We start from the raw sequence: 24,709 nt of genomic DNA on the forward strand, positions 1-24,709 counted from the left end.
GTATTTTTTGTATACAAGGGCGCCCACTGATCTACATCGTACGGATTGCACCGAGCGGACATTATCTACTGTAAAAATAAAAAAACAACCGACTTCAAAAACATACTGACTAAACTAAAAAGCGAAAAATAACATTATACTAAGTTCTATAGATCATATTATCTTCTAACTGATGATCAGTTTGAAGGCGATGCTAGCTCGATGATGTATTAATTCAAGCCATGTTAGAATATCATACAGATTTAGGTTTTTCAAACAGTAGTCTTTCATGTAGTTCTCTCAGAAACGGCTTAAATACTACAACCAAGACATAATAACATAATTACATCGATGATTAATATGGTACATAATAGTAGGTACTACACTAAACATAAAAGTTATTCAACAAAATTAGAGAAAAATATAAATATTTTTATGTTAGAAAATAAAAATAATAAACCCAATGCCTACGATCTCGATAATCTTGAATATTGATATACGTCAAGATATTTTCATCACATTCGCAACCGTGGGCATATGTCAAAAGGTGTTAGCAACGCACACGACGCGCCGCGACGTCGCGGCGCCGCCTGTCGCGGCGCACAATACCGTTGACAACAGACAAGCTCTATTAAAGATCATTATATTTACCTTAACGAGAGAAGCTTGTTTACTTATAATGGCAGACGCTCTAGAAAGTTCGTCTGATTGACTATTTATAATATTGATAAAACGAATATGTTTTGATTGAAATTATTATTTGTACCAGCTGTGTACCTATTTACTTACACTGTATACTGTATACTTTGTATTGCTATGGTATTTTTTATGTAAAACCACCTGCTATTTCATGCTGATCTCTTTTTTATTTAATATGTTTCTATCTTGTTTTTGTTGTGGTGTGTAAATAAAGTATATAGTTGTTTGGGAAATGGTGGCAAGAATACTGGCTGCATCCGCGTTGGACAGCCAGGCTGATTCTTCGCGCAACAAAAGAACCCTTTTGTCACCAGTAGAGGCAACTAGCCGCTATAAAATAATTGAGAACAGATTCATAAAATGTTCGCATTCTCATTTCCAAAAAAAAACGTAAAGTCTGTTCATGGTTGATCTCTCATGGCAAAAGAAACTATTATCAACCTAATATACAGACCAGCGGGCGCAGCCTTCCAACATGATAGTACCTATTACTAAGTTGGTATGGTGTGACGGTAGGTAAAAAATAGTTTTTCGATCACATTACATGAGTACGAAAGCTGTATCCTAGGATTTTGTTATCATTCGTTTTTTTGAATTGCCTCCCCAATGATATTTTATACCTCCCATTCTGAAAGCAATTTCACAATTCCTTCTGTAAGGAAGGAGGCCCTGTAGTGGCGATAAAATAGGCTGATAGTGATGATGAAAGTAATTTTGAAGACGTATTCAATTCGAAGAGCGATAATTAATTCTCAGCTCAGCGAGTCGCGAAGCTGCAGTGGCAGTGAGTAAGCCACATAGTTCGAAGAGCCAACGGACATTGGCGTCCCAAAGTGCTGGAATGGCGACCCCGCACCGGAAAGCGCAGTGTTGGTGGACCCACCATAAGGTGGACCGAGGACATCTAGCGGATTGCAAGTGCTGTATGTTGTTGTCTCGAGACTGCAGTGATTGGTAGTTCATGAAAGAGACCGATGTCTAGCAGTGGACGACCATCGGCTGTTAATGATGGCGACCCCGCACCGGAAAGCGCAGTGTTGGTCACCCACCATTAGGTGAACCGAGGACATCAAGCGGGTTGCAGGTAGCTGTTGGATGTTGGTGGCTCGAGACCGCGATGTTTTGTACTCCATGAAAGAGACCAGCAGTTTACGTCCATCGACTGTTGATGATGATGGTGATGATGATCATGATCATTTAATTTAAATAGGATAAAAGCTTACACAACTTTTATGCCAACAAAGACGCTAGTCCTACTAATATTATAAACGCGAAAGTTTTTATGGATGTTTGGATTTATGTTTGTTTGGATGTTTGTTTACTCTTTAACGCCGCTACTACTGAAGCGATTTGGCTGAAATTTGGAATCAAAGAATAGATTTTACTCTGAATTAACACATAGGCTACTTTTTATTCCGAAAAAATCCATAGATCCCCGAGATTTGCGAAAACCTGATGATTTTGATGGTATGAATGTTTGTTACTCTTTCACGCCTCAGCTACTGAACCGAATCACCTAAAATTTTAAGTAGAGATAGATTAAAGTCTGGATTAACACATAGGAAAAAAACTAAATTCCACGCGGACGCAGTCGCGGGCATCCGCTAGTGTTGTATATAAGAAGACGCTGACATTTATGCGCGTGATTACCTCGGTAGGATTTCCACGCGCAGGTGGGAAAATATTCGGTTATATCTGTGTGCGCGAATTGGGCCGAATGCTTTCCGTGTAGCGTCTCTCCCTCCCCCCCGTCCCTTCCCCACTTGATACCCCCCTCCGCGGTGACTGACTCAGCCGCAGCTGAATCTGAAATTATAGCGGAGCTGAATACGTGTGTTTACATTTCACTCTAGTGCGCTCTTTCAGTAACTATACTTTGAACCTCTTAATTGTCTTGTAATTAAGATTGTACCCTCGTTTTTTTTAAATTAATCTGTATTTGATTTTTTAAAAAATTGATTAAAATACATAATACTAGCCGACGCCCGTGACTTCGTCCGCGTGAAACTCGATGTAAACTTTCAACTACCCCTATCCTACCCCAATCCTACCCCTACCCTACCCCTACCCCTACCCTACTCCTACCTACCCCTACCCTACTTTTCTGGTTGATTTTTTACACCTTGTGCCCGGAAAACCCAAATAACTTACTGAACCCTATTTTTTTCCAAAATAAAATTTAGCCTATGTTACTTGTGGATCATGTAGCTTTCGAATGGTGAAAGAATTTTTAAAATTGGTCCAGTAGTTTTTGAGTCTATTCATTACAATCAAACAAACAAACATACAAACAAAGTTTTCCTCTTTATAATATTAAGTATAGATAATAGACACTATAAAACACTACACACAATAAATAATGAAAATTATAATTGAACCTAAATAACACCTAAAATTTATGCAAAAATAGCAGCCCTCCCGTTGCAAGCATTCTGATGTTGACCTGGAATAGTCTAAACTCTACATCAGGATACGTAAAAAAATCACGAAAGAAGGATATATTATTAAATCACAAGGAAAACTATAACAACTAAGTAGTACAGTTAATTGATATTCAAAGAGTGATCGACGAACTTAAAAAACTAAATCGGAAATTAAAAATTGCATACTAATTCCGTTGTTATTTTTTTTCATTATTTTTAAGTTAGCCCTATACTGTAATCTCACATGATGGCAAGTGATGATGCAGTCTAAGATGGAAGCGGGCTAACTTGTTAGGAGGAGGATGAAAATCCACACTACTTTCGGTTTTTACACGGTCTTTGCCAGTAGGGTGGTAACTAGCCACGGCCGAAGCCTCCCACCAGCCAGACCTGGACAAATTAAGAAAATCTCAATCTGCCCAGCCGGGGATCGAACCCAGGACCTCCGTTTTGTAAATCCACCGCGCATACCACTGCGCCACGGAGACCGTCTAATAATGTTTCCATAACTTATTACAGAAGAACTCTCATATCGAGTAAAATACTTCTTTTAAATTTAAACTTCTTTTAAATTTTTAATATTTATTCATCTACGAGAAATTCGATGTATTATAAGTTTTTTTTTATTGAGAAAGAATACAATAAGGAACTTAAGCTAACTTATCCTAATAACTATACAAATCATGCCCACGTGGAATGGTGGCAAGAATACTGGCTGCATTTCCGCGCTGGACAGCCAGGCTGATTGTAAGTTGTATCTAGAAAGCTAAGAAAGTATGGAATGTATTCATCCTACAGTCGTGCGCTATAGCATGGTGTGGGTGACAGTTCGTTACACTCTTGAAAGTTTGTCGCGATTCACGATATTAGTATAATGAATATCATAAGGCAATTGTCACCCGCACCATCCTACAGCTCACATCATATATGTTTATCTGTGATTGTTTAAATCGATGGTGTATGAATCAGTGTAGTGCTATAAATAAATGAATTCATTTATATTTGTGTACTGTGATTCATAAATCTAGCATTGCTAGACATGAGGTGTGCGAAGCCGAAAATACATTTTATTTGAAAAGCTTACAATTTATGAAAAATAGTCAAGGAGTCGGTGGATATGGATATAGTGGTAATCAACTGCTTTTTTTTATTCTTTACAAGTTAACCATTGACTACAATATCTGATGGTAAGTGATCATGCAATTTAGGATGCAAGTGAAAATCCACACCCCTTTCGGTTTCTACACGACATTGCACCAGAACGCTTAATCGCTTGGCGGTATGTCTTTGTCGTTAGTGTGGTAACTAGCCACAGCCGAAGCCTCTCACCAGCCAGACCTAGACCAATTAAGAAAACCTCAACGGCCCAGCCGGGGTTAGAATCCAGGACCTCCGTCTTGTAAACCCACGATGCATACACTGTGCCATGAAAGCCGATAAAATTAAACGACCAGCTCATGTTTGTGTATAAAATATTGAAGTATGAAAAGTATGAAGAACCACATGGGTTCACGATCACGAGGTCTTTGGTTTGAGTTCTGGGTCAATTTAATACTGAGATCTGAGAAGAAAAATTTTCAGCAAAATCAGTAAGGATGTTTGTTGGATATATCACGTGTCTCAAACGGCGAAGGAAAAACATCGTGAGAAAACCTGCATACCAGAAAATTTTCTTAATTATTTGCGTGTGTAGTCTATCGGCCTAACCCCTCTCATTCTGAGAGGAGACTCGAGCTCATCAGTGAGCCGAATATGAGTTCATAAACACCAAAAGGGAAAACAATATTAACATTATGTGTTGATCGTTTTTGAGGCGGTGCCCAGCCAAAATATGAGCTTAATATGTAGTACTATATTAATAATAAAGTCATTTAGTTTATTTAGGCAGTTCTTCCAGAAACCCTCATTATCTTGGCACAGCCAATCGCCTAGTTCCGACTAATTGCCATCAACACATAGATAAATTTTACATATAAATAGAATTAATGTGCATGTCTGTGATTTCAAAATAACTGTGTTGGTCTTGAACATTTTTTTAACATAATAAAGCTTTTTTTAATGATTGTCTATCATTCTGTGTTGCTGTTTGTTCAAGCTAATCTCTGGAATGGCTGTTCCTAGCTGGAATTTTAACTAGAAGGTTATATATCAACACTAGCTCACGCCGCGCGGTTTCACCCGCATGGTTCTCGTTCGCGTAAGAGTACGGGGTTAATATATAGCCATTAAATGCTCCTCGATAAATGGGCTGTTTAACACTGAAAGAGTTTTTCAAATCGGACCAGTAGTTCCTGAGAATAGCGCGTTCGATCGAACAAACTCTTCAGCTTATATTAGTATAGATAGTAAGTAACTCTTTAAGAATAAAGAATAGTAGGTACCCGCGGGATTTTTAAAAAACAGAAATTTACGCGTATGAAATCGCGGGCGTCCGCTAGTCTTAAATAATGATGTTCGGAGAGATCATCAAGGTTTTATTTCAAAGTTTTGTTCAGTGACAGTCACAACACTAAATGTAAAGTTCTTACCAATACTTATTTAAACCCAAACATAAGCTAGGTAGCTACTGTAAGCCGTTGACGAGATCCCTTAACTGTCCCTCGTCTCCATCACCAGACCCCTAATGATAGTCACAACACACCTAGATGTTAAGTTCTCAATTTAATTCCTATTTCTTAACTTTAATGGTACTGTGAGAAGGTAATACGACCGAAGTCAGCTCTGGAAAAACACCGGCTTTACGTTTCTAATGCTCGGAGCGAAGCCCACGTACTAATTAGGAGAAATTTTTTCTACGAAGTACATTCGCTTGATACATTTAGCTTCTTTTGTAACATTGTTTATATTTAAAAACGATCCCACTATAAGCAAAGCTAATGCGAATGCTTGCATTGTAAAAAGGTAATGTTGTCAGCCATTTTCTTTAATTTGGCTGACACTTTTTCGCGTGTCTCAATCACACCTCATGAGAAGCCAATTCTAAACAATACTCTTTAGGTCTATCATAGAGTATAATGTTCTGCGTAAATCCTAGTTTTACGTATGCTGATCATTTAAATTAGTGTAAAGTGTGGCAAATCAAAGAAACGGCCAAACCATATGAGAGGAGACTCGAGCTCAGCAGTGAGCCGAATATGGGTTGACAACGATGGCCTCCTCAATTTTTGTATGGGCGTGGTCTCCTAGATTTGTCTCTTATAAGGAAGCCTAAATTTTTGTAGCACAGTTTACACGTGTGGTAATAAACATTACCAAATTACCTGACCTGAGCTTTGTGATATAGTTTTAGGTTTTATATTGATTGGATTACGAAATGGGAGTAGAAAAATTATAACTACAGTACCCTTTGTGTTAGACCAAGCAAAACAAAAATAATTTAATTTAGTATTAAATATGAACTTTCTTTTAATAATAAATTATTCAATAGTGTTCATTTAAATATTTTTTCTTACATACTCGTACTATCCAATAACAAAAAATCAGACTAGCATCACACTCGTAAAAAATCTCATTATTATGTATATTGTACCTACGGTACATGTATATTCTAGATACTAGACTTATAAAGAAGGATTGTTTGTTTATATGTTTTGAATAGGCTCTGAAACTACTAAATCGATTTGGAAAATTCTTTCACCGTTGGGAAGCTACACTATCTCCAAATATCTTAGCATTCCATGGATTCACCGTGCGGGTGCCGGGTCCATCGCGTGGTAGGGAGAAAACCTCCGAGCAGAGTCCTGAACTTGTGACTACAGGATGTACGGTTAAGGAATTCCTTGACGATCTATACTTGACTTGCTATAGGCTTTATTTTATCCCTGTATTCATATGGAAATGAGAACCTCGCGGTTGAAACCGCGCCGCGTTTTATACTAAAAGTTTTAAAAGCTCGTTTCAAAAATATTTTTCTTACGTTTTATTTATTTGTTTGAGTTAGGTATTCAAGTGGCTGAAATAGCCGGCATAGTTGGCACCAGCTCGCGCACTGTCCGGTGACTCCTCATGACTTTATCGGGCGTAAACACTCAAAATAAACTTTATTGGGTGCGAACGCGCCGAGAGCATTCGTACTATGATGTTTCGAGAGGTATTTTAAAAGGCACGAACAACACGTGAGAGGTTCCCAAACTTTTATTTACTAATGATTTTTTTAAGATTATTAACTAAAAATAAATAAATTAACTAATTTAAATAATGTTAGATAAGTAGTTCTTCACTACTTATCTCTAAAGTAAGCGTGTTGTAGGTAGGTACTAAGCTAGGTACTCGTAGCTGATGAATGTAGATAATATAATCATCATTTAAAAAACCATATTCGGCCCACTGTTGTGAACTAGAACTCTCTTCTAAGAATGAAAGGGGTTAGGCTATTAGTCCACCACGCTTGCCCAATGCGGTTTGGACGACCTGCCACGTATTATCTATACTAATATTATAAAGCTGAAGAGTTTGTTTGTTTGTTTGATTGATTGAACGCGCTAATCTGAGGAACTACTGGTGTAATTTGAAAAATTCTTTCTGAGGTAGATAGCCCATTTATCGAGAAAGGCTATAGGATTTATATTTTAACTACCCCCGTATTCCTACGGTCCCAACTACGCGGGTAAATCCGCGCGGCGTCAGCTAGTAGTATTATAAGAAAAAACTCAGGAATGCAAATTTTCTGACAATGTTTTTTCTTCAACGTTTGAGACACGTGATATTTAATATTTTAAAATGCACAATACTGAGAAGACAATACTGACCAGTGCACCTGCCTTGTGTTAGACCAAACGAAACAAAAATATTTTTATTTAGTATTAAATATGAACTTTCTTTTAATAATAAATTATTTATAGCATTCATTAAAATATTTTATCTTGCATACTATCTAATAACAAAAATCATGCTAGCATCATACTGAGAAAAAAAAACTACTTATTATTATGGACGAGTAGGTAAGTAGGCTTGTATTGAATTCGGTGGAGGCATACACGGGATCAGTCAGTAGTCATAGCTGAGCAAATCGCAAAGCTGAAGTGGCTATGGGCAGGCCACATAGTTCGAAGAGCCGATGGACGTTGGGGTCCCAAGGTGCTAGAATGTCGACCCCGCACCGGAAAGCGCAATGTTGGTCGACCCCCCACTAGGTGGACCGAGGATATCAAGCGGATTACAGGAAACCGCTGTATGCTGGCGGCTCGAGACTGTTATGCTTGGAGGTCCATGCAAGAGGCCTATATCGAGCAGTATATTTACGTACCTATATTTATATTACGTGCCATATCTTTTTAATATTTCCATTCCCTCCATCTAGTCGTGAAAGACTGTATTAGAAGTGGGTACGACAATATTCCAACGGGTTGGGATGGAATCACCACCTCTCCATTTTCCGTTGGGCTATTGAGATTTATCGACCATAATTCTATAAGGCTGATAATTTTAATAATCATCGCTTCCAACTCATATTACGAGTATCTAGTCCATGGCAGCGTCAGAGTTACGTAGTCACGAAATCCGAGGTAGGTATAAGTAGTCAGAAATAGTCGTCCGAAGGCGATGACGCACCTTTACCTACCGGCTAACGATTTATTAAGAAAACTGTAGACGCCCGCGGATTTGTCACAGTAAAAATATATACAAGCAGTATTGTAACTCGGCTTTACATGTAGGGGAGCTAAAACAATATTTTTCAAGATTTTATTTAACGACTTTGTTTACATTTATATATTACATGTTCATGCTAATTTACAGCTTTCTAGTATTAATAGTCACAGACAGACGGACAGACGGACATGTTATATTACAGTTTTCGTCATTTTCCTATTTACAGAATTTTATTATTTAAGCATTTTTTACATAAATATATTTTTTTTAATTATGCTTTTAAAATACAAAATATTAAACAAACTTTATAAATATAATATTCCACCAGTTGCAAGGCTTTTTTTCCTAGTCGTCATAATTAAAAATCCAATACAGTTTGCGTACATCACTGCGGCACAGTCGCGACTGTGTGACCCACGCACGCCCCGAGTTCGAGGTGCGTAGGTATAGCTCGCGTTTTGTCCTCTAGTATGATGTCAAACTACTGCTTGTATATATTTTTACTGTGGCTTTGTCCACGTGGAATTTTCCTTACCCTTTTTCCTTTAATCCAAACTCAATAAAACAAAGCCAATTTTGTTTCAAGTTAATTATTTTTACTTTTTTATTTTTAATAAATTAATCTATCTTTATCCGTAAATCGTGATTACAGAGTTTTGTTATAGAAAAAAAAACCAATTAAGGGCCTCAATAGCTCAACGGGAAGAAGACTCATCACAGAAGGGTGGTGGTTCGATCCCCGCCCCGTTGGTCTATAGTCGTACCCACTCCTAACACGTCTTTCCCGCATAATTGGAGGGGAATGGGAATGTTCATCATTATCAACCCATATTCGGCTCACTGCTGAGCTCGAGTCTCCTCTCAGAATGAGAGGGGTTAGGCCAATAGTCCACCACGCTGGCCCAATGCGGATTGGCAGACTTCACATACGCAGAGAATTAAGAAAATTCTCTGGTATGCAGGTTTCCTCACGATGTTTTCCTTCACCGATTGAGACACGTGATATTTAATTTCTCGGAACCAGACCAGACCAGGAGCATTGCCTCTTGAGGCGGAAAGTCAGAAGCAGAAGAAAAACGGGCGGACACTCTAATAGCGTCTCCTCTGAGACTCGGACCTCGGCTTAGAGTGCCATTCGGGAAGAAGTTTTGGAATGAATGTACTCCTGACGCCTTCTTGGATGTAGATGGAACCCACGACACGATGTAAGATTTCAGGAACCTCATCTTCGCAGGGGAAGACGCTGTATTGCTTGGTCCTCATTCGCACGAGAGTTAAAAAAGCCTTCAAATTCAACAAATGCATTCCCAAGGATATGTTCACATGACAGCGTTGTTAAAACACGACGTTTTTTTTCAAGCAGTGTTGCATTTTCAATTTTGGGCGTTGGAAATAGCCTTCATTTAATTTCATACTATATTGGAACGCTTTTTAACGTGCGGTAAAAAAACTTTCGTGCGAATAAGGGGTCGCCTGAGATGCGTTCGCGGTTGTGATGTCGTCGTCAGGCTAGTAGAGAACATTTTTAGAGCGTCTGTAAGTACTTGGGTCGGGAGTGGTGACTTATTTCGCATCCTATAAAACCCTTAGGTGAATTTCAACTAAAAATGAGTTTACAATATGAGGTATATGCAGACGAATTTTTTTTTAATTAATTCAATTAGTTTCGTATTGCGTATTGCAACTTAATAATGATGCTTATAATTTAAAACTGAGCTATAAAGGTTCTAAAATTTCCTTGTCTGAGAAGAAAATTGGAACAATACCTTGTGTTGCCAGTTGTCAAGGTTAGCGAATCCGTCACGAAAATCTACATTTTCTTGCATCTGAACACTCAACCTGAACAAGAGTATTCTCAATTTTCGCCGACATCCTTGCAGCAGTTTGGCAGGCATGATGATTATATTATCTGTAAAATCATCAATTATCATCATCATCAGTCTATTACGATAGGTGTAGTACGGTATAGTTTCATTATATCTGTGTGTCACTTCGTTTATGGGGCGTTTTTCAGAGATCGCGGCGCTGCCGCGGATCCCTGAAAAACGCCCCATACAAAATGGCACGAACTAATGGCGTCGTAGGCAATGTAATGAACGTTAGATTTGTATGTGCGTTGAAACAAAATTACTAATATCTTTGTTTAACCGCCTTCTTATTTGTGCGTTTATGTTTATAGTTCATTTATTAAAAAATGTCACATTTAATGTAAGGAAGCTAAAACTGTATGAATTTTCATCTAATTACGATAAAATATTTTTAAAAGTTACATTGACCTTATTTACCCGAATGTATCATAAAAATCAATATATTCAAACCTAGTCATCATCCCCATTCTGAGCTTGTACTTGAAAATTTACTAGGAAAATAAACTGATTTTCACCTTTAAAATTATACTAATAATACATTTATCCACAATCAACGCCTAAGCATTTGATACGTGTGAGCGAAAAGTAAGTTATAGATCAGTGATATTAATTACCTACAGGTAAGTAACTATTACTTACAAAACGAAGCACAAAACGAGAAGAGATCTGAGGTGCAAAAATGTATAAATATTGCAAATAAAAGGCAACCAGCATTATTGTTTGCGTACAAGTGAAATAAATTTATTTAACTTTGAAATATGACTATCATTTATTGTGATCGAGACATGGTTGAGTGGTTGTTAGTTGCTTTTGTCTGTGGACATAACACAGACAAAGCTCTATGACTGAACATTCGAGTTCAACATACAATCGATTTTTACAAAGATTTTATACTATTCGTTGGATGTTGATTCAAATTCCAAATTGGGTTTTAAATTTTTGCAAGTTATTGTAGATAATGAAGTAAGCATATTAATTAATAACAGCAACTACGAATATTGCGTATAACCTCAAATTCATAAATATATTTAGCAATAAATACTTTTTTATACTGCCCGTTTGTATGAAGATAATAATTGTATATCATATTATGTGCTAAACTCAGCCTGACAATGCATTTTATGACTTCTGAAGGCGAACTTTGTATAGGGAATCTGCATTGTTTTTAAGTTACCGTACCTCAAAAAAAAAAACTATGGACCCCTTCCCGGATCGTTCAATGGTCCGTCTGTCTATATGTCTCTAAACCTTGGTAACTCGTATGGAGTTGAAACAAAGCCATAATAGATAATTATATACATAACATAACGCGTTCCTTGAAGCTGTGATAAAATAAAAACCTCCAAGTTAACGTAAAAATCAATAAAAAATCGTATATTTCACATCACTGTGAAGGGAATCAAAATTCAGTACTTTTCGTTGACCTAGAACTATGAAACTATGGTGTGGATTTTCATCATCCTCCTAACAAGCTAGCCCGCTTCCATCTCAGATTGCATCATCATAAAAAAAATACATTACAGTCTCTAATTAAATTACGTAGTAATCAATCACTATTATAATGTACCTATAAATTTGTACGGAACCCTCGGTGGGCAAGTCCAACTCGCTCTTGTCCTCACTCAGTGTTGCCATGTACAATCGATACAAAGCAAATATTCCAGTTATCCTTTTTGAAAATTGATAGTTAAAGGAAATTGCTATACTCGTATACCTTGGCGGTGTTCTTAACAAGCACCTCGCTTTTTTTAAATTTTATTCTCATTTGTATTTTTTTTCTTTTGACTCGTGTATAAATACAGTATGTCCATGTCCAATATGTTATCCTTTGCACAATGCAACTGCAATGCAATATATTCACCTAGATGTCAAAGTTGCCTTTAGATGAGAAAGGATTGATCTGAAGTTTTATTTAATCCATCTGTTTATATAAGGCATCGTTCAAGCTTTTGTGATTATTGCTGAGTGACTTTGATCTTTAATTGTTTAGATATTTACATAAGTTTACTTACTTAGTTATTAGTGTTGTTGATCAATACTTCCATCATTACACCCTCGAAAATATATCAGTCCCTTAATTTGTTAATGAAGAACTTGTATGTAGATTGTCGATCCAAGTAGCTGTTGTACTGTTTATAGAGGTTGAAAAAGTTAAAAGCACTGTTTTAAAATGTTAGGAACCTATGTTTGTAGAGCTTTGGCAGTCCACCACTCACGAGTACACACTATCGACTTCATAATACCATAGGATTATCTAAGGTTATATCTTAAAGCCTCTACGTTATCATCAGAACCCTATTCAACTGACAAATAATTTACACGCATGTTCTCTAGATTGTCTACCATTGGTTGGATCGGAGGTTCATACTGCGCAGCTGCTACCTACAGGTGGTTGTTTACAATTAAGAATGTTTGGAATCATAATAAAACAAGTCCGAAGACAATTTCGTTTAAGCAACGATTTTATTTCTTTCTCTCAATTACATTTTGAGATTAGTACAATATTAATAAACATGAACGCATGATTAGTGCAATTCGAATTCAATCCCCGAGGAGGATTTAATAGTTAAATCGTGCACATTATTCCAGGATCGTTTCAATATAGCAGTCAAAAGATCCATTTCTTCTATTATGTTGTCTGCCAGCTCATCTACACCCATCTCAGCATGGCCCACTATCATCGTGAAGCAGGATAACTTGTCGAGACGTATCTTGATGGTTTCCTTAAGTTCGTTAATCTTCTCTTCCATGGATTCTTCGTGAGTTAAAAGAGTTGGACATTTTCCGGCCTTGTCAAACGCCGGACCCACCAATACCGGAAGCACCTCCAAGATTTCCTTAGAGGCCAGAAAGGCGTCATATCTGTGAGCTAGTCTTCGAACTAGTGTCTTATTGTCCTGAAGTAGCTGCAGCTGTTTCAGGTTTACGAATGGCACTTTCAACAGTGCAGCTTCATCGCAATGCTTCTCATCGCCCAAAATGCACACACGAATAAACGATTCTGGTGCACCGGCATATCTGGTGAACTTATGAGGGTCATGTTTCCTCAGAGCGATTTGGATAGTCACAAGATCCAGAAAGCCAGAGGTAGTGGACTTAGAGATATCCAAGACAGAACGAATGCAACTGCATAACTGCTCACGCGATAATTTAGACATTTCGTTTCACAGAAATCCTCTTCTCTTTCGTAGGAGTAAAGATTAATGAGACACCGAGTCGCTCGAGAGCTGACGGCTGAATGTTGTCAAAATACGCTGTGATTGTCCGCCCTCCTGTGGCAAGTATTGATTGGAAAATTAAAGGTGCGCGCGCAATTGTTAAGCGGGATTTTTTAAATTTTACAGATGAATACGGCTCAATCATATTTTTTTTTATCCTGTACATCACATGTGGTTTTATTTAGCGATTTCTTGGACCCCAAGTATTGTAATTAATATAAATCGACCATTGAATTTGTCAAGTTCACTAATGAGAAATTTGCACGGGCTCTACCCTAACAGGTTGCTATGGAGATATCAAGCTGGTGTTTGTTTATTTTTAAAGCTCAACAAAAGGACTGATGTGGACAAAGCACAGAGAGCGCTGGGAGGAAGTTTTGATCTAATTCATCAAACAACGCCCTTTTGATGATTGCACGTACCAATTAAAATAATGTAATGCAGTTGTAATTTAATAAAATCATTTCAAATAAATAAATTGACTTTATTGATTGAAAAATGATTGAGGATGCATTAAATGAAACAAGTGCTTTACAAAAATGCTACCACACCCAACCAATGCATTTTGCATTGGTTGGGTGTGGTCGAGAGTATGAGATGAATATGCATTGCTCGATGTATCTGAAATACAGGATGCTGTTACTACGTTCTAGTAATATTAAATATTTTGTAAGCCTAATTTTGGAAGCTCTTTTTTGTAATATTTATCTAGTTTACTTTTAATTTAAACGACTTTATTAGTAATTTTTTTTAAAAGAATATTTGCCATATATTTTTTTTAATATGACCAATTTTCCCATTCCCCTCCAACTAGTCGGGAAAGACTGTGCTAGCATTGGGTACGACAATAGACCAACAGGGCGGGGATCAAACCACCACCCCTCGGTGATGAGTCCGACCGCTCTTACCGTTGAGCTATTGAGGCTTCTTACTTCTAATGCTAGCTACCCGCCCCAGCTTCGTTCCGGTGCTATGTTGATACTAAAATTATGATTAGTATATACTGATAGGATATGTATGGGACACCACGCGCCCGTCGACTGCTGCCAACCTGGACGGAACTGACGGTCACTGTGCCTTCTCATTGCAGTCAAGGATTAACTCGTAAATAATAAAAAACGAATACATATAAACCTTCCCCTTTAAACACTCTATTGCTGAAAACTGCATTAAAATTCTTCAGTAGTTTAAAAGATAAGCATAACTCGCTCCATCACCTGCTGAGTTTGAGCCTTCTAATCAGTAAAATACATTTAAAATAAATTGTTCTGATAGAAGTATGTACTCTTGAATCTAACATCATCGTTATCAACCCATATTCGGCTCACTGCATTGCATTCGCTTACGCATTGCATTCTGCCACCGTAGTGGACATTAAGTCCACCACGGTGGTCGATCGGTCAGGTCCACATGACGATAATCTGGTGAAAGCTGACAAAGAAAATGTACCAAAATACCTGGACTTTACTCACAAGATTACCGCCATGTGGTACGTTGAGTCAACTTACTCTTCCGATGTATCAGTCAATACAGGAGGCAGTGGTTCTTAAGAGGCCGGCTATTGTGGGGAGGTTTTAAGTAAATTATAAACATTTATATCCTACGCCCAAAAGTTTTTATTATCTAGTAACCCTGTTAGCTACCAGAATCAAGAATTTTCGTAGATAAAAAAGTTGAGCGTCTCATCAAGATGAAGCTCGCGAAAAATTAACTTGATAGTAATCAATTGTAAAAATGCTCCTCGGATTCTGGACCATAATATTTTAATAATATTAATAGGTAATTGTTAAATATTTAAAACAAAATTAAATAAAATGAGAGAAAAAATAATGTTCCGAAAAGCTTTGAACAGCATCTTTAGATGGTTCAAGGGTCGGACACAGAAATAGGCTGCAAGTTATTCTCCAAGGCACAATGTATTTGTACACCGAAATTTATCTAATTCGGTTCACCAATTTAGTCCTGAGAAGGTGACAGACATAATTTTGGCATTTATTATAAAAGTATGCATAGTATATTTTAGGCTTAGTCGATGCAGCTACTATGAGTCACGATATTTTCTAGAGCTTAGTGGGATGAATTATTAAATGAATAATTAGATCGTGTAGAAATAGCGAATATCTTTGAGCTCTTCTGATCATGAGGATCCTGTTTTTATCCTGAGTTGGGTTATAAAGGCTATATGTACTGGCAGACCTCTTATTACTTAGCCCGAGTACCTAGTTCCCATTCCTGTGGGAATACGGGGATAAATTATAGTCTATATTACTCGTTGATAATGTAGCTTTCCATAGGTAAAATAATTATTTTCTGCTTTAGGATCATATTCGTGACAAACAAACAAAAAATCAAATCTCACCCAATTACTTGTGTTTTGTAATAATAGTTAAAGTTAGAGGTGTGCATTTTTCAAACAAATTTTCATTAGCATCCCGGTTCTCAAAAAGTAGTTGTGTTAATCCCGTGTCTTGGAGAGTCTTGGAATAGTAATTAATATCTGATATTAAACGTCTCCGTCCCTTTAAGAAGAAGTGTAGTTATCTTGTAAGCTATTAAACATACGCTGATTTTAGTAACTCCGAATTGCTTAAATTAGTTAACGAATCGATCGTGTACAAATGTAGACGCTCAATCGGAAGATATTTTTAGAAGTGCGGGTTTTATGTGTATGAAAATCTTTGTTCTGTCAAGGTGGAAACAAATCTATTCGAATACACCGAAAATTAATATAAAATACTAGATGACGTTCGCGACACCGTTTGCGTGAAATTCTGTTACATGAATCCCCTAACCATGGTTTTTTCTTCGATAAAAGAAGCGTATGTGTTAATCTAGAGTAAATTCTATCTATTCTAAGTTTTAGCCAAATCGGTTCAGTAGCTGCAGTGTAGAAGAAGTAGCGAGTATACACACACACACATTTGCCTTTATATTATAAGTGTAAAATGTAGAGTGATATATGAAAATGTCAGCCGATATACGTCCTTTTGTACAAGATACATTTACCATCTACATCTACCGACCACCTGTATATATAATGCATGTATCTGCAAATAAATTAATTGATTGATTGATTGTAGGGACTTCCAAACATCACGATACTGAGCCACCTACATCTAGCGAATACCTGCGACTCCCTTGATGTCGTCAGTCCACCTGGTGGGAGGTCCCCAAACGATCATTTTATTATTTTTACGGGAACGGAAAACTACGTGGGTGAAACCGCGAGGTTCTGCTATAAATAATATAATTAATTCAAATCACAGAAGAACCAAAAACGCCGACATATCTCGTGAGGCTGGCGGGGCTCATACTTGGAAGAGCCGATCGACTTTAGAGTCTCTAGGTGTCGGAATGGTGACCCCGTACTAGAACGCGTAGGACGACCTCCACCAAGTGGACTGACGACATCAAGCGAGTCGCAGGGTTTCACTGAATACAGGCGGCTCGTAGATCGTGACGTTTTGAAGTTCCTACTGAAGGCATATTTTTTAAAGTGAACGTCCAACGGCTGATATGATGGTGATGATAATTAAGTCCCACTAGATAAATCGACAACCTCCGGAAGGTGGCTAGCATCGATTGTATGCTAAAAGCCTATAATAAAGAAGACTGGCGCTGCCATAAAAAGTCCAAGTTCAACACTGGTATAATAACTGATGATGAAGTAATTACTTGAGATTAAATCAACTAATACGATAATTCATTGATATTACATCTTATACCTTACATCTTATATCTTAGTATATATAAGATAATGTTTAAACAATATTAGTCATTCCGTCCCCACTCTGGGTTTCTGATTTCAAATAATATCAAAAAATAAACTTAACAAAAAATCATCTTATTCGGGACTGTTCTTGAGGACTTAAAGGAAAAATGCTGTATTGATTCTACTATAACAAAACACACGCACGCTCGCGCCAATAAGACCGCGACTTACCGCGTCGCTTGGTTACTCCAGGGGCCTAAGCCATGTGGCACGTGGATTCTCTTTCTACAAAGTAATAAAATGTATGGGAATGATAGACCCGATCGACTATCTGACCTGTCGATAGGGAATGTCATTCCCTATTTTGAAGTTTTTGAAGAGTTAGCGTTCGTATAAAGAGAATCGACGACTAGGAATGGTGTGATTTGATTACGTGTTTCGCTATGTAACTGAAGTGGTTTTAAAAATTAATTGTTGTACTTATTGTTATTTTAATAAGAAATAAATATGTCTTCATAATAAATTGATTGATAAAAAAAAATTGTTTTATGAAAATCTGTTCAAAGTTACTTTATTTTTAAATATTTTAGTTAAACTAGTTAAGTGCCTTTAGTAGTGTAAGTAAGCGATCACCAACTAATGTTATGGAGTTATATATATTATAATCTGTTCATACATTTGTCTGCTTCATTTACAGCATTTTCGTGTAATTAAAAAATATATGAAATTGCTATAATCCACAAAAACGTAGACCTAAACTAACTTCTACTAAGTTTTAGGTATTTGATTGGATAAACAATCAAAAAAATACACCCTGATTCTGAAGTTGTCATGTTGATAGGTGTGGTCCTTAGAGCAAAGAAATCAGGAGTTAAATTGTGCTGGAGTATAATTTAAAAAAAGAAATTGAAACGAACAAAAAATAATTTCCATCGATGAGAAATTCGAAAGGCCTCGACTAATGAGGAGATCGCGGGCATCGATTGAATAATAAACATCGTGGGTGTATCATAAAATAAATTACAAATTAATAGAATTTCTTTCAGAGAAAATTATCTCGCATTTTCTACAGCAAAAATACTTCAGACTTTTATCACGTTAATTAGTTGAATTTTCTCCTGATTTTCTTCAATTTTCGTAAAAATATAAAAGAATACAGAGTAAAGGAAAATCTATTTTTGTACATAAATCTTTAACACGGGTTCTCCAATTGGGGCAATCTACTCGTGTACTAATATTATAAAGCTGAAGAGTTTAGTTTAGTTAGAGCCGTGATAGCCCAGAGGATATGACCTCTGACTCCGATTCTGGAGGGTTGTGGGTTCGAATCCGGTCCGGGGCATGCACCTCCAACTTTTCAGTTGTGTGCATTTTAAGAAATTAAATATCACGTGTCTCAATCGGTGAAGGAAAACATCGTGAGGAAACCTGCATACCTGAGAATTATCTTAATTCTCTGCGTGTGTGAAGTCTGCCATCCCGCATTGGGCCAGCGTGGTGGACTATTGGCCTAACCCCTCTCATTCTGAGAGGAGACTCGAGCTCAGCAGTGAGCTGAATATGGGTTGATGACGACGACGACGACGAAAAGTTCGTTTTGTTTGTTTGATTAAACGCGCTAATCTCAGGTTTGAAAAATTATTTCAGTGCCCATTTATGGAGGAAGGCTATAGGCTATATTATATTTTCAAAAAATTAGGGATCCTTCCTGAAACTCCAATAATGTAACTTCATAAAAATTACGAAATATACTGAGCAGGTGTATGTACTAGCACCTATTATAGATCTCAAAAATGATAAAACACGCGTATTGGCAGATACCATTTTATTCTCCGGAAACGGCGAGTTAATACCTGAGGCTGCCTACTGGTCTAAGATCCCTTGTTAGAAATATTTGGCAGAATTCACACATACAGAGAATTAAGAAAATTCTCTGGTACGAGTATGCAGGTTTCCTCACGGTGTTTTTCCTTCACCGTTTGAGACACGTGATATTCCGGATTCGAACCCACACCCTCCGGAATCGGAGGCAGAGGTCATATCCACTGGGCTATCACTGCTCTATGTATTATATTTGTATATCGGACTATTTAAACTTGACATTCGAACAAGATCATTGATCACAGAGATAGACGTGTATGTAATTAATTTGAAATTTTGCCCACATAAATCGAGCTAACAAAGCGAACACCTGCCAACATAATATATAAGGCCACTTTTGTGTCCATAATGACTTTTATGATTTTATTTGCTGACAAAAATAAGCCAAGTCAAATCTTGACCTTTAATGTATCCAAGTTCTATAATTTGACGGCCTCCGTGGCGCAGTGGTATGCGCGGTGGATTTACAAGACGGAGGTCCTGGGTTCGATCCCCGGCTGGGCAAATTGAGATTTTCTTAATTTGTCCAGGTCTGGCTGGTGGGAGGCTTTGGCCGTGGCTAGTTACCACCATACCGGCAAAGACGTACCGCCAAGCGATTTAGCGTTCCGGTACGATGCCGTGTAGAAACCGATAGGGGTGTGGATTTTCATCCTCCTCCTAACAAGTTAGCCCGCTTCCATCTTAGACTGCATCATCACTTACCATCAGGTGAGATTGTAGTCAAGGGCTAACTTGTAAAGAATAAAAAAAAAAAAAAGTTATAGAAGTTGGCACCTACTTCGATATAATTTATTTTGTCGGCAAAGTCGATTGCGACACATATTTTTATATTGAACTAGCGGACGCCCGCGATTTCGCAATGAAAACTTTCAAGTTCCCCCACCGCACCCCTTTTTGTAATTTTCCGCACAATTTTTTTTTGTCTTGGCACCTTTTTTCATATTTATATTTCGATAGGATCGACAATACAACAAGTTAATATTTTATAGCTTCGCTTGAATGTATACCTAACGGAATCTTTGAAATCGATTTTATGTGTTGTAACAAAACAAAACAACAAGCTCTTTGATTTGGTTTAGTTTTCATTGTTTTTACTTTTTTAAACTTCATATAAATAAAGAAGTTTTAAGATATCTATTATTTAATTTCAAAATTTTAGATTGAGTACATTCGGAGAAAAGTTTATAGATAATTGCACTTAAAAAAGCGTCAGCCTTGGCATTTTCTATTGTCTGTGGCACTTTACCTATTTAGGTGTTTCAGTGGCGACGAATGGAGTTTAGATGAAGGTAAGCCCCAAAGTAAAGGAAATTTAAATATATATTTAGTTACAGTACAACAATTAATATATGCATGCATTTTTAAAAGTAACCGCGGGAATCGACTTGCATGAACTCTTCGCCGCTGAGGTGTATATATCGGTTACCTACTAGCGGACCCGGTCAAGCTTCTTGACTTTTATACATTTCTTCCCTACCCCTAGAATACCCTACTCACCCTTACGCCTACCCTACCTCTACTTCTACCAATACCCTACTCCTACTTTGAAAAAGAACACTCCGTCAAACGGCCTCCGCGGCGCAGTGGTGTGCGCGGTGGACTTACAAGAATCCAAGGGTTCGATTCCCAGCTGGGCCGATTGAGGTTTTCTTAATTGGACCAGGTCTGGCTGGTGGGAGGCTTTGGCCGTGGCTAGTTACCACCCTACTGACAAAGACGTACCGCGAAGCGATTTAGCGTTCCGGTACGATGTCGTGTAGAAACCGAAAGGAGTGTGAACTTTCGTCCTCCTCCTAACAAGTTAGCCCGCTTTCATCTTAGGTTGCATCATCACTTACCACCAGGTGAGATTGTAATCAAGGGCTAACTTGTAAAAAAAACGAAAAAAAACCTATCGCTGAACTTCAAGGAATATTCTAAAAAATATACTATACAAAAGAGCTTTTGATATTTTTTTTCAAGTTAAAGTAATCCCACACGGTATTGCGTTACGGTAGACTCGATCGAAAATTTACCTGAATAATAAAACATGAAAAAATAAAGATTTCAAATCGACAACATATTATATCCGCAAAATTCGGATTGTAGAGTATTTTGTTAAATTCTGATAGCGCTGCCACACAAATTGCAATTTCCATAATATTTCACTGATAGCGGATGACATCTTGAGTATTTAACTCAGGCCAATTAGGCACTCATTCTGTGAAATTGTAATGTCACAGAAGGAGGCGGCGGAAAGGTTAAGAGAGGTTGACTTGGCGTGTCATCCTATCCGCCGTAGAAGAGCAGGACGAAGGCGGCTCGCTCACGACCGTCATTTGCCTCCTTGACGAGGACGTCCGGGTGACAGATACGGGGAATCTGTCGCCCGCTGGATATAAATCCTCGAGTTGTGGACGTTTTTAGTGTTCCCGAAGCGATTTGAATAACACAACAGGAGAGCTTGATTACGAGTGCCGCTGGCTGAGTTGCGGTAGTTTGTGAAATGTTCCCGCGGCTTAGTCATCAGGCGGAAGGCGAAGGCGAGGAAGATTTTTTTTTTTTTTTTTTTTTTTTTTTTTCACACATGTAAATTATTTAACACCAATAAATATATTGTGTCCTTACACTATAAATTTGAGTCGCAATACACACGCGAGTATTTTTTACACAGATTACACATTGCTTAGATTCGTTACACAGAATATTCGAAAACTTGATCAGTGGTTGGTCGACCAAACCATTGATAAATTGTAATTGTTTTACTTGACTTCTTAATATTATTTTTGATACATTTTCAAAATTATATTTCTTTTATCTTCAAAAGTAACACTTTTGAGTACGTACTTAAAAATACTAAATACATAAAACAGAGAGGTTGACAGAGAATAATCCTTGAAGGTAATTTATTTTCAAAGTTGATTTAATTTTAAAATTATTTATGTTAAAACTTTGCAGTTTTAATTTACTATATTTATTAAACACAACAAACGTGCTTTAAAAATCTGTGCCATACTTTGTCTTTAATATTCCTTGAGAACTAATAACTACAGAAGTATACCTATATTATGTGTACTATGGAGTCACATTTCATCCGAGCGAAGCCGGGTTTTCATCTAATATTAGAATAATATCAAACTTTGAACTTGAATAATGATGATGAAACCTTTTGGATTTCAATCCGGCTCTTTAACTTTTAAGGCTTACATGAATAGCCTGCAGCGGCGGTGCAGCACGGGTAATCATTATACATCATCATCATCATCATATCAGCCGATGGATGTCCACTGCAGGACATAGGCCTTTTGTAGGGACTTCCAAACATCACGATACTGAGCCACCTGCATCCAGCGAATCCCCGCGACCCGCTTGATGTCGTCAGTCCACCTGGTGGGGGGTCGGCCAACGCTGCGCTTACAAGTGCGGGGTCGCCATTCCAGCACTTTGGGACCCCAACGTCCATCGGCTCTTCGAACTATGTGCCCCGCCCATTCAGCTTCGCAACTCGTTGACTCGGTGACTTTGCCTTCTGCGGATCTTCTCATTTCTGATTCGATCACGCAGAGATACTCTTAACATAGCTCGTTCCATCGCCCACTGTGACTCTGAGCTTTTTTATGAGTAATCATTATACATCAGGTGACTCAAATACTCGTATGTCCGCTATTTGTATTAAAAAGCATCCTAGCTTCGTTTAAATTTAGAGTGTTCCAGTTTCACAACGTTACGCGTCCGTGTAGATCGTATTGTGTCCACCTGTTCAAGGTGTTACATTACATTATCATCATAATTAACCACTGTGATAAATAAATAAATAAATATACTTAAACAATACACATCACTATCTAGCCCCAAAGTAAGCATACAGAGTAGCTTGTGTTATGGGTGCTAAGACAGATGATAATATAATATTAATATACAATTATATAGTACATATAAATACTTATATAATGTATAAATACACACAGACACTGGAAAACACTCATGCTCATCACACAAATATTTTCCAGTTGTGGGAATCGAACCCACGGCCGTGAATGCAGAAAGCAGGGTCACTACCCACTGCGCCACGCGGCCGTCAATAGCCCAGTGGATATGACCTCCGCCTCCGATTCCGAAGGGTGTGGGCTCGAATCCGGTCCGGGAAATGCACCTCCAACATTTCAGTTGTGTACATGTTAAGAAATTAAATATCACGTGTCTCAAAAGGAAAAACATCGTGAGGAAACCTGCATTGGGCCAGCTTGGTAGACTGACTATTGCTCTAATCCTTCTTATTCTAAGAGGAGACTCGAGCTCAGCAGTGAGCTGAATATGGGTTGATAATAATAATAAACAATTCGGCTAACTATGGAGGACGAGTCTTCTCTAAGAACCAGAGGGGTTAGCTAATAAGGGGCTAATAGTCCACCTATTGTTGTATTTAGTTAGCTTCTACTCGTATATAGCGACACCTGAGTGACGTCAGGGTGATCGCTAGTTACTTAGGTATATGAAACAAAGTCTAAAAGCGTATCAGATTTCACCCATGCCCCCCCCCCCCCCCGTGACCGCCCACAGTTGCTTTAGAAAATGTTATTTCATTAAAGAATAAAGGAAAATGTACTCCTAAAATAGAAAAAAGCAAAATTATAAGCAAATATTCTTTCTGTATTATTTTACGTAATTCTACTTAACGAAATTTTGTACTTGGCTATTTGTGTCTCAATTTACGAAACTAAGGAAAATTACACAAATAGCTCAGGGGAAAATGGACAAAGAGATGAGGGTAGATGGCTATAATCATGGCGAGGACCATCAAACAAAAGGAAGAGGTAGACCGAAATAAAAATGGGCACATGAAATAATAAGAGCTGAAAAAGCTGGTGAAAATATTATAACTTTTTTGATATTGACGGCCTTCATGGCGCAGTGGTATGCGCGGTGGATTTACTTGACAGAGGTCCTGGGTTCGATCCCCGGCTGAGCCGATTGAGGTTTTCTTAATTGGTCCAGGTCTGGCTGGTGGGAGGTTTTGGCTGTGGCTAGTTACCACCCTACCGACAAAGACGAACCGTCAAGCGATTTTGAGTTCCAACTTTATATTATCAGGCTATATATTATCCCCATATTCCCACGGGAATTAGAACTACCTACGCGGGTGAAACCGCGCGGTGTCACTTAGTTATTTATAGTTATGGAATTGAATTTGCACTACCGCTCTGACTGTGTTATTTATTGTATTGTTATGGTGTAATAATATATTGATATTTATTTCATTGTTCTTATTTTCAATTGTATTTAATACGGACTTGGAAATTGTGATTTTATTTCCAAGCAATCCTCTTTTTTATTATTTACAAGTTAGCCCTTGACTAC

The 24,709-nt window shown here is 37.7% G+C and overlaps 1 protein-coding gene across 1 annotated transcript; it reads right to left on the minus strand.

Moving 5' to 3' along the window:
- Positions 1-13,083: 13,083 nt before the first annotated feature.
- LOC112045743 (60S ribosomal protein L10a-like) lies at positions 13,084-13,716 on the minus strand. Its single transcript, XM_024082048.2, has one exon. It carries the CDS (start codon positions 13,714-13,716, stop codon positions 13,084-13,086), a length of 633 nt encoding a protein of 210 aa, XP_023937816.2.
- Between the last annotated feature and the right edge of the window lie 10,993 nt (positions 13,717-24,709).

This window comes from Bicyclus anynana, chromosome Z, assembly GCF_947172395.1.
Source record: "Bicyclus anynana chromosome Z, ilBicAnyn1.1, whole genome shotgun sequence".
NCBI classification, from domain to species: Eukaryota; Metazoa; Arthropoda; class Insecta; order Lepidoptera; family Nymphalidae; genus Bicyclus; species Bicyclus anynana.

Bases quoted from the DNA above. Each gene is read 5' to 3' on its own strand.
- LOC112045743 (XM_024082048.2), bottom strand. From the start codon at position 13,716: ATGTCTAAATTATCGCGTGAGCAGTTATGCAGTTGCATTCGTTCTGTC.